This window comes from Bombus bifarius, unplaced genomic scaffold (genome assembly GCF_011952205.1).
Source record: "Bombus bifarius isolate JDL3187 unplaced genomic scaffold, Bbif_JDL3187 scf7180000008243, whole genome shotgun sequence".
Classification (NCBI taxonomy): Eukaryota; Metazoa; Arthropoda; class Insecta; order Hymenoptera; family Apidae; genus Bombus; species Bombus bifarius.
The window spans coordinates 628677-640880 of NW_022884537.1; the positions used below are offsets into that span (position 1 = coordinate 628677).

The 12204-nt window shown below is 33.5% G+C and overlaps 1 protein-coding gene across 2 annotated transcripts; it reads right to left on the minus strand.

Moving 5' to 3' along the window:
* Positions 1–10084: 10084 nt before the first annotated feature.
* LOC117211765 (chymotrypsin inhibitor-like) lies at positions 10085–11508 on the minus strand. Of its 2 annotated transcripts, XM_033455986.1 has the most exons (3): positions 11379–11508; positions 10330–10427; positions 10085–10177 (listed from the first exon to the last, which is right to left on the minus strand). In XM_033455986.1, exons 1-3 carry the CDS (start codon positions 11428–11430, stop codon positions 10097–10099), a joined length of 231 nt encoding a protein of 76 aa, XP_033311877.1. In that variant the 5' UTR covers positions 11431–11508; the 3' UTR covers positions 10085–10096. The 2 variants fall into 2 exon arrangements, with proteins under 2 accessions (XP_033311877.1, XP_033311879.1); XM_033455988.1 differs by lacking the exon at positions 11379–11508 and having other exon boundaries at positions 10330–10437.
* Between the last annotated feature and the right edge of the window lie 696 nt (positions 11509–12204).

Genomic DNA, 12204 nt, shown 5'->3' on the forward strand with positions numbered 1-12204 from the left:
ATCAATAATCGACATGAAAGTAGGTGTTACGCCACGATGCTTACCACAGGCTGTGGTTGGGCGACAGACTGTCGCCTCGAGCCACTAATCTCGAACAATTACAATCGGATTGAATAACTACAATAGTTTAGTTACAGTTATAGTAGACTTTAGATTGCAAGGTTGCGGGGCTATCCGAAGGTTCCGGTGTCCTTTCATCTCCGACACGGCCATCCTGACTATCACACGTCCTCGTGTGTGGCTAAAATATCGTGTTTTCTTACATTAGCTTCGATGCAACTGACATTATTTACAATTTAACTAAGTGTCCAAGAAAGTCAAGGGTCCATTTCAACAACGAGGTTTTGTTCGGAGGTTTGACATGCAAGGAAATGAAAGAGGGCTCGAATTAGTAGCGCTATAATCGTAAGTAATATAAGGCATAGAGTCTCGAAAGACCCGTTATCCTTATTCTTCCTAGACATTAAACAAAAGCCGAACAATAAGGAAATCTACAACAGCAACTAAACTAGAAAAATTTACCGAATGTCCAGCTGGACAAGTCATAAAATACAAATTAAATAAAAAAAAGAAAAAACAATTTAGTTGAGAATTCGCAACAGTCTCCTTCAATCTGTTTCACTTTTTATTCAGAGGAAACACCCAACAGATCTCACAAAGGATATAACCTAAGAAACACGAAGACGGTACCCCGCTGGGGGTAGCCACCCACATGATAATCAAACAGCCAAAAAATTCTACCAAATGTCTAAATCGGACAAATTGTGAATGTAAACAACTAAATAAAAAAAAAAGAAAACTTCTTATTCAGAATGTTTTCCGCTTTTGAGAATATTCTTTCAGGTAATACCAATGTTTTTTTTCTTTTTTTTTTATTTATTTACATTTTACAATTTGTCCAGTAGGAGATTTGGTAAAATATTATAGCTTAGTGATATAGTAATATAACATGTGGATGGCTACCCCCAGTGGGATACCATCTTCGAATTTGATTGATTTATTTCTTTAGTGTGGTGAGTGTTTGTTTGTTATGTCCTTTGTGAGATCTGTTGGGTGTTTCCTTTTTAATCTTCTTTTTATGTTTATAATACCAATGTTGCCATAATACTTAAATACGTCATTACTTACAATTTCTTATAAGATAAGATACTGATAACATTTTCAAATCAGAATGAAAGTGGTTGTCCTTTGTTGCCAAAATATGGACGGTTTATATATTCCACCACTAAAGAGATTGTAATCTCTACATTAATTAAAATGAAGAAAACAGAAGAAAAGCGAACAGTTTTGTCCTTTTTTGTTTGCGAAATGCTAGAGACCGCATTTCGTCTTGCTCTTATCTCCCACGAGAAACAGTCACGTCACAAGGTACAAGAGTACGATAGAAGAAGAAAGAAAATGTTCGATTGTGAAATATTCAACAAAACTGAAACATGTAGATGAATCACGTGCACGTCATGAATATTTTGCATCGTTTCTTCGCCTTTTCTTCATTTTTTTCGCTAGTTGCTCCATTATTTAAGAACGAAGATATTTCTTCTTTTCTTTTTATTTGGAAGAATTTTACAATCAATTCTCATTGAGAATTATAAGTAAATTATTCTGGCGTGGTACTTTAACTTGAATAATATGTGTTTATCATATGTTTGATTCTAGTTGAATCTAATGCTTAAATCTAAAGGGTAATGTCTTTTTTTCTTCTCGATGAACTAAAAAAAAGGCAGAAAATAGTGTGAAATTAAAAATTTTGGCAGATTTAAAGAAAAAATATGTTTTTTAAAAAGAAAAAATAAACTTTAAGGTGCTATAACAATTATTTAAAAAAACTTTCTGACGAACTTTTTTAGTTCATCGAGAAGAAAAATATATAATAATTTAATCCTTTTTTGGTTTTTCGTTTCAGTCAAGAATTACGAGATGAATTTTTCATGCCGATTGAAAACTGCAGCCCATGAAATAGGCTTAGAAATCTGTTATAATTTTTTTGTTTACTTTAAAAAAATTTTTTTGTATTCGTTAAATATATATATGTCGTATCGTCGTCATAATACCGTCGGTTTAGGGTATGTAATGAACCTTCACTCGAACTATCCATCTTCTTACACAGTTGAAGTGACATCTATTGATACAAATACGGATACTACAGAGTTGACAAAGAATCGCGATGATTAGGCACTAGAGACACTGATCTAAGACACGATAACGACCCCACGGTCAACGGGATAGTAGGTTTAATTTTTCGTCAAAGTCTAAGTTGGAATTTATATCAAACGTGGAGTAATCACAGATAATAAGGCATTAGTTAATTCGTCAATAAACTCGTACACGAGAGAGAGTGTTTTTTTTTTTTTTAAATAACGTTTGTTTAAACCAAGATACATTTTAATACATTTGGGTATTCACAATAAACTATGAATTTTGATAAGATGTGTTAGGCAAAAATACCGATACGCGACGCTACGACGTAGCCATACTATGTTATGTATGGCTATGTTATGTTTTAATATAATCTTTGGCTTTAAGCCGCTGGGGAGGGGAGCTTTTATGTGATTTTGTTTTTAGTTGCTTTTTCTGTCCTGAAAACTTGGTTGCAAAACAGGACGACGAGAGAGTGTCTCTCCGTCACGGTGACGCTGTTGTAACGTCAATCCACATGAGAGACCAGGCCGCTGTCACGACCGGCTCACTTTAAAATCGGAGATAAAGATGTATTGGCATTCGGCAACAATGTATATCGGTGAAGTGCCTAATGAGCCATCAATATCCCAACAGTCCTTCCGCCGAATATTCGAGGAGATGGCGTGCGTGGCGGCGATCGCGGACTCCTAACAAACTCAAGGATAGTGGGGATATCAAGGGGTGACAAAAAACAAATAACCGAATCCGATCGGAAGTCGAGTCGTAAGAGTTAGTCTTGAAAAGTCGCGTCTAGAGCTCGGAAGTAAAAATTGTGAACTGTGTTAGAAAAAAAGTAAAGTTTCTTTTTTTCATTTTTTTCTGTTTTTTGTGTTATTTTACGTGACACTGTCGGGGAAAACTATAATGGGGTGTGTCTAATGGTACGAAATCATCGGATTCGTGGTGATTTGGTCAACGACGTCCACACCAAACTTTGTTTTATTGTAGAAAGCAATGGTTTCTGGAACACGATTATAATTATCTTCTCTTCGTACACCTGTATGTTTGGTGCTTAGAAGGAGGATTTCTACTTTAGGTTTACTTTTATACACAGCAAGTGTACAGTTTTCTGATTTATATAAATCTGAGGAAAACAAAGTCATCTTGTCCTTTTTTTCCTTCGCTGGTTTTGCCAGTTCTCTTTTATTCGACCGGATGGTCCCAACCAAAGTTGTTTTTTGTGCTAGCAATTTTTTAGCTAGCGGGATGCTTGTAAAGAAATTGTCTGTCCTTATATGTTTGCCTCGTTGTAAATATGGTTCGGCTAATTTTAGTGTTACAAACTCGCTTAAATCTCGGTATTGAGCATCGAGTTTCATCTTTCCCCATATAAGGGAAATCATTCAAAATCTACTTTGTTTGGACGTCAACTGCTAACAAAAATTTTTTTTTTTATTATTATTTATTAAAATTACAATCAATTCTCGTGTTGAGAATTTTCAGTAATTTTTCTGGCGTGGCGCAGTAACATGGCTAATTATTTATAATAAGTTAATACTTGTTATAGATAAGTATAATTTGTACGTAAGTATTGTAAATAAGTAGATGTTACTTAATTTAAATAACTAGTTGAATCTATCGTTTAGGTCTAGCGGGTAGTGTCTCTTCAGCCTGCGGATCTGGTCCGTCCGATCCAATTTAATGCCAAATTTATGAGGTTAGGTTATTCGGCATATATTGTGTAAATCTGCAACGGGCTTTCGTTGGAAACAATTGCACATCTATCGAAATATTTTCATATGGCTTATGACGAGCCTGGCTATTACTTATAAACCTGTTCCATATTTCGGAAAATGCAAAATAGTTAAAATTAATACTATGGTTCTTGAGATATTTCATTTCGAAGTTCGAAATCCGTCAAATTGATGTCCAGTAAACCTAGTGTTAATGTTATTGTTATTTTTTTAGTGATAATTGAAAATTGAAAAAAAAAAGACTTTCTACTTATTAATAATTTATTTAAACGTGAAGCCTAATATTGTTCCTTTCAGACGTAATTTGAATAAATCGATTTTTTAAAGAAAAATGCGTATCGTCGTTTATCCGTCAATTTGACGGGTGCTCGTAGAGATAGGTATATACGAAACGCCCGTAAACCTAGTGTTAATTGGTCAATTTCCATGTCGGTGGTTAGAAAAAGATGCTAGCCGCCCTTGAAGCGTCGTTCGTGAGAAAAATAGATTTCCCCTATCTTCCCGTAGTTGGGACAAAGACTATTTGTCTGTTTGAAGGACATGTTTCTTTTTTTTTTTTTGTTTGTTAAATTTACAATCAATTCTCAGTACATACAATCTCAGTCTCATACAATCAATTTTCAGTAATTGAAGGACGTTAGTTAACTAAATCTTAAGATTTGTAACGGGCCCTTAGGCTAGCTAAACATGTACTGCGGAAACGCATCGACATCTGGCAATCATCTTAGTCGAAGAATAGGGTCTGCGTGTGGCGAGCCACGGGACAGAAACCGTTGGAATGTTTACTGTCGCGTGCCGCCACGAATATTTCTTTTACGGAGAGCTATAGAATTACTCCATACCTTTGTTAGACAAAGCGTTCATCCCGTCACTCCCAAGCTCATTATTACAAATCTCAAACAAATACAATTAGATAGAATGACGACAATTGTGTAATTATGGTTATGGTAGACTTTAGATCACAATTTTACGGATTTTACCGAAGTTCCAAGGGGAGGCTCCGGTGTCCTTTCATCTCCGACATATAAAACTGCAGCGGCACATGAGTCATAGGACGATGCGGATCGAGAGCGACTCGTGTTGTGTTGTGCCTCGGAACACGGACACCGCCTTGACGCACGAAACATAACGATAGATAAACTCCGGACAAAACAAAGTCACCGTTATAGGCAACCGTCGATCTAAGACGAATTCAAATTTTTCTACTCCCCCTGCCCCCGACGCGTGTAAATAAATGAACGCGATCGCGAACGAGTCAGTTATTATCCGAGTCATTATCCGAGTTACAGTTCGAGTTAACACACGAGTTATTTGTCTGAGTTATTATCTACGTTTAATAGAATATACGAGTTATCGAGTTATCCGCGATCGATCATACTTTCTCTTTGCGAATACATTTATAGGAGCGTCTCTCGATGGTATTTATATTTATTCATATTTATTTAATTTATTCTAAATATATTTGACGGGTTGCAACAGCAATTTCTCGTTATTTGTCTCCACCAACCTAGAGATTTTGTTTCTTTTTTTTTCTTTTTTTTTTATTTGGATTTTACAATTTGTCCAGTAGGACATAACCTAGAGATTAATATGATTTTAAAAGCTTTTTAAATTCCTCACATACTTAGAATTAATCAAATAGTTTGGTATATAAGAGAGTGAACTTATGTCGCATGTTATAAATGCAGCTGCGTTCGTTACAACAATTTCCATTCCAAGGAATTTCTCTCGAAGATCGCGGTGAAGAATTTGCTTTGTTAAATTATTATTGGTATACTTCGTCAACTTGTGGTATATCGATACAACTTGTCAACCATCACTTTTAATAGCTTCTCGCTAATAAAAACAATTCGTAATTATTTAATAAGAAGCAGTGTATTTTTAGTTATTTAGAAATTTGCTTAATGATGTTTAAAAATACAAATATGTTTAAAAATTATATCGTAAATACATGTATTTCATTTCATGTTTTACTAATATATCTTTAATTTATATTAAATATCTGAAACTTGAAAGGTAGTTTTACAACTTTCAATACATCGCATTCGTTTCAAATTTAGTGCATAGTTCTTAGGTTATATTACCTTCGCTTTCCAAAGATTAATCTCAGTATATGGATTTAATGCATCATACAATAACCTCTCTTTGTCAGACAATTTTAGAAATTATCTATATGACCATAATCTTATTTCATGGTGGATATATTAGATTTGATGGACTATATTTTAATTTTACTTTATATTACTATTAACAAAATAGTAAGTAGAAAGATTACGTATATGCACTGTTACATAGTACGAATAAGCATACAATTTTTTATATTTCGCATGTAACAGCAATTTGTAATTCGTAATTATCTGTCTTCACATAATACTTAAAATTCGCATTTTAAAATAATAATGAACAATATGTTCATGCTGAAAATATTTGTTAAAATACTAGATTTTCTTAAGGAAATTATGTTTGTTGATGTACGCATATATACGTGTGCACCTTAGTGTTCAAATTCTTACAGTTATCTGGTTTGAAAATGTTCAGTTCAATTCATTGATTAATTGCAGAAATGCATAATGCAATAATTAACATTCTATTTCATGCTTTTTCATACAGTAACGTTTAGTAACGTTTGATTTATGATATACGCATTTATATTTTTTTCTTTTATTTATTTATTAAAATTACAATCAATTCTCGCGTTGAGAATTTTCAGTAATTTTTCTGACGTGGCGCAGTGACATGGCTGATTAACGCATTTATATGACAATCATATATAATATATGTCTGAGACGAAAGGACGCCGGGGCCCCTCTGGAACTTCAGGATAACCTCCTAACATTGTAATCTAGAGTCTACTATAGCCGTAATGAAACAATCGCAGTTATCCAAGCCGATGGTAACCGTCCGGGATTAGTGACGGTGAGCTTTGACTCGGGGCGACAGCCTGTCGCCCAACGTAGCCGCGGTCAACGGGACGGGCGCTCCGTCTAACAAAGGTGCGGAGCGGTGTTATGACCCTCATTAAAGGAACTACCCATAGAGGTATCGGACAGTAAAACATGCTAACGGTTCCTTAGGACAAGTAATACCTGAGGTTGAGGCACGTACACAGCACAAGTCCCGGCAGCCCGAGGACCCGCTATAAAACCTGGGTTTTTCGGCAATTAAGATGTTTTGCAAACGGACAGGCAGCTTCGATGCGTCTCCGCAGTACATGTTCAGCTAGCCTGAGGGCCCGTCATAAATCTTAGAATTTAGTTGACTAAAAAGTCCTTCAAACAAACAGTCTTTGTCCCAGCTACGGGAAGATTGGAGAGGAGATTTATTCTATTGTAGAGGATGAGTCGAGTCCGTGATGATTGTGGCTGGTGGCTGTAGATGTCGCTGCTGGGGGTACTGCTATATTTTCTTCCTATTTAGAATCGTGGAATAAAAATCGGAATTCGGTCGCCGGGATTCGATCCCGCGTTCCGAACGTTCGTAGCCTAATGCGCTAACCACTGCGTTACCGTCGTCCGTTAATTGTTTATGTCGAGTAGCGGTATTTGTGCTGTCGAGTGCCGCTACACTATATTTTCGACTTCTTTTCTCGCGTAGAATCACCCCCTTTCCGCTTGTACCGCCAGTTACCAACCACCCTGTATATAATACATATGTCACCTTAACTCGCTTTTTGTTTGTCATTTCACGCGCTAACAAAGATAATCGGAAAAGGCATAGTTTTTTATATTCTGTACGCCCGTTTCAAATGAGCACACGTGATTATCTCTGTAAATATCAAAAATGTGAAAAATTTTTCAGATGGGGGTTATTGAACTTCATGGGGGAACTTAATGAGATATTTCCATTCTTTTTACATTCTCATTCAAAGAAATTTAAGTGCCAATGTAATTTTTTTAAATATAACGTATACACTTTTTTATAACCTATACGATGCAATACTTAATTTTCTACAAAAATGAAGATACTTAAGGCCGAAAAATTATTAATCTAAAAAATATTTTAACTTTAATCTTGTAAAACTTATCGCATGAAAAACAAGGAAAACATAAAAGCACTGTGTTGCCTTTCCTTGTCTTTTAATACCTTAATCCTTTGTTCTGCCTGCCAACTCCCGATTACTCGGACCACACAAACAAGAAGGTCGGTCACGCGTCGAGCCATTTAGCTGTTTAGTCGTGTGCTCGAACTTGCGCAAAATGTATGAGCCTTATGACATGTATATTTCTGCGCAACGAAAGGAACTGTGAAATGATAAACACGTTTGGGCACAACTAATTCGTTTAAAACGTCTGGGAAGTAATTATGATAGATTCATCAGTGAAAAATAATTTATTATTTCAAAGTATATGTATCAATGACAATGTATCGGTAACAATTTATGAATTTATACTTAGTTTAAATTAATAATGCTTTGAGAAAACTCGTAGAAAATAAGTAATCTTCAACTTTGTGATATTTTTCGAAACAATGAAACACAATAGGAAACACAATATCTCAATAATATAATAACATACTTCTCACTACTATCATCAATTTTAGATTTTCTATTTACTGACATGGTAGGTATAAGTATCGTTTACTTCTTTTAAGGAATTATAACAACAAATTACAAACGTAACAAAAAATTACACGTAACTAAAGTAAGAAAATATCGAAAACAACTGAACCACGAGTCTGACACGTGTTGTTTACGTTTTTCGTGAACCAAGTACCACGATTTAGGCTCGTGCTTGTTATTTCTTGCCCAAATTTCTTACCACGAGCCTCACTCGTTGTAGGACAAAGGGTTAATAAGTTTAAAGTTACACTATCTTTTGAATCAATTATTTTTCGATCCAAGCACCTTAATTCGTAAACCTAGTGTTAAATATAATTCAAGAAACCCAAGATTCGACATTTAGAGTAACACATGAAGTGGATAGGTCGTAATAGGTATTGCACAAATACTAGAGTATAATTAACAGTATATTTATTAACAATTGCGATTGCACTTAGCGGTTCGCGGTTACAAGTTCGACTTCTAGTCGATGCGTTATGATAGCGATTGAGCAAAGTGTGCTGTACAAGTTCGGATGATGATTGCCCAAGATGCGTCGAGGAACTCTAGTCATCTATCAACTACCAACTGACTTTCCGTCACGATGATGCTACGGAGGAAAATTATGATGGGGTGTGTTTAAGGATACGAGATCATTAGATTCGTCGAGGAAAATCTTCGTTAGGAAAGTGAAGGAAATGGAATTAATCTGTTAATTGGTTAATCTCTAGGTTGAGGAAGGATGCTAATCGCCCTCGAGAGAAAGTTGCTAGCGAGAAGCATCATACGTAAGAAAATCCGTATTTCCCGTATTTTTCCGTAGTTAGTAATAAATTTAGAGAATGCTAAGATAAAGACTATTTGTTCGTTTGAAGAACCTTAGTTAGAGAAATCCTAAGATCTATAGCGGGTCCTTAGGCTAGTTAAAAATATGCTATGAAGATGTTTCGACATCTAGCAATCATGTTGTCCGAAAGATAGGGTCTTTGTGTAGCAAGGCACAGGACAGAAACCGTTGGGAAGTTTGCTGTCGAGTGCCGCTACACACGTATCGATTACGAACACCGAAGATGAAGACAGGATTGTGAAACTATAACACTTACTTATAAACTATACTTATCTATAATAAGTATTAACTTATTATAAATAATTAGCCACGCCAGAAAAAATTACTGAAAATAATTACTGAAAATGCGAGAATTGATTGCAAATATTAATAAATAAATAAAAAAAAAAGAAAAAGGGATTGTGAAATTAAATAATGAAAAAGGATAGTTTAATTTAGTAAGAAAAATACTGCCTGATATTTTTATTGAAGTTGTACAGAACTGTAAGAGGTCTACAAACTACTACAAAGTTGAAAAGCCGGAGGTTTTTTCTAACAAAAGTTGCCTTGTAGTTTCTCGTAAATAATTAAATTATTATTGCAAATCTTCCGAAAATAGTTGTAGTTTCTTACAGTATCCATACTATATTATTTTAAACCAAAATTTTATTATAGAAAAGAAGGTAAAACCCATTTGCATATAAATTAATCTTTTTTATTTGATTTCTGCATATATGAAATAGAATATTAGATAGACGTCTATTCAATGAAAAGGAATTTTTGTGAATATAATTCAATAATAGTCAGAGTAATAGTCCTTCTTTTACATCGTCTCCAGAGAAATTAATGTTTTTTTTGTCATTAACAATCATCTAGTTCAACACATTTTTGCCACTCGTTTCTAACATATCCATCTACACACTCACAGCCTGGAACGCATTGCTAAAATATAAAATAATATTTAATCTATTGTTGTATTCGATACAAGTAACTTATGATTAAATAACTATTGGTATATAGAACTGTAGTATTATTTTATGTTATACGAGACTATAATATGTTTAACACATTTTCCATAGACTTTAAATACCAACCAATGAGCAAATTCTGGGATTAGGTTCCTCGCAAGTTAGCGGGCAGGCAGTACCGCAGTCATTCCACACTTCGTTAACTGGGCAGCTCGCCTGGGTCACTGTTTTCATTTGTTAAATGATAATAGAAATTTTTAAACTTGTTAAATAAATAAATCTTTTCAAGTTTATAATACTAGAAATTAATATTTTTAATTTAAAATTAATATTCTCTCATAAATGACTCAGACTCAATGTTGAACACTATTCATTTGTTAAATGATAATAGAAATTTTTAAACTTGTTACATAAATAAATCTTTTCAAATTTATAATACTAGAAATTAATATTTTTAATTTAAAATTAACATTCTCTCATAAATGACTCAGACTCGATGTTGAACACTACTCCTATAAGAAATTTTCTACAGTCTGCTACACGCTTATCTTTGTTCACTTAAATATTTATACGATATTTAAAAGTTATGTAAAATGTAAACAAGAGTCGAAAAGTATTATAGAAACAGTTATGAGTTGACAAAGCATACGTTACGAATAAAGTTCTAAAACTGCGAATTTTATTTAAATGGAAGAATATCTTAAATTAAAAAAAAGAATAATAAAGATTATAAAAGGAATGCAATTCTGATTGATGATTCATTTAGAACGAAGTCGATAATAAATTTACGTGTGCCTAACTTTATGTATGTAATTTTGTTTCTCCTATCCTACAGTTCTATTTAGATTATTTGGCAACAAGAAATGTAAATTTTGTTTGTTTACACCAATAATAAATATTACAATTCTAAATAAAATAACAAATATTATCTATCCAGTATATTCTTTAATAAAACTATACAACGCTAGTTAAGATACTTTCTTCACTGAATATAGGTATTGCAGAAGTTTTTTTTCAAAATACACAAAATAATTTACTTATAATTCTCAATGAGAATTGATTGTGAAATTCTTCTAAATAAAAACAAAAACAGAAAAAAGAAAAATACACACAACGAAACGCCTTATATATGCACATGCAAACAAGTTCAATAATTATTCAAAATAGATACTTACAAACAAAATAGGTTGCCATGATGACGAACAGAGCCAGAAGGAAGCGATACATTTTGATTATATGTATGTTATTCGTTGGATGGTGTGTCTGAATGTAATAAACATTTAGTCAGTGGCTGGTTTTATATAGCCTGAAATATCCTGTTTACATTTTTACATTTGGTACTGTTTACATAAGATTTATACAGTGACGAAACAATACGTCGTGAAAGAATGAATAACAGATTAAAAACGGAATGCTTGCATTTTATCAGCATTTTGCTGTATTAACACATATTGACGTTTTTTCGTGTTGATTTATTATTTACGTAATTAAGTTTTATCGTAGTTACTTGTTTACACTTATTGGGTTGGCAACTAAGTGATTACGGATTTTGTCATTAGGTGGTATTGAGAAAATCCGCAATCATTTAGTTGCCAACCTAATAATACGCCATTCATTCAAGAAATATGTTTCGTTTTCTAAATTCTGTTAGAATGAAAAGCAAAACAGGTTTATTTAATGGGGTGTCCTGAATTAGAATGTTCTAAAATAGCGCCTTTTTGTGATTTTTTTAGAAGGGAAAGAAGGAAATAAAGTTATTGAATTTTGAGGTATGGTTTTATATATATTTAACGATTACAAAAAAAATTTTCTTTAAATAAAAAAAAATTATTACAAATCTAAGCCTATTTCTATTTATATATTTATAACAATTCTAAGCCTATTTCATGGGCTGTAGTTTTCAATCGGCGGGAAAGATTCGGCTCGTAATTCTTGACTGAAACGAAAAATCAAAAAAGTATTAAATTATTATATATTTTTCTGTTAGGGAAGTGATACATT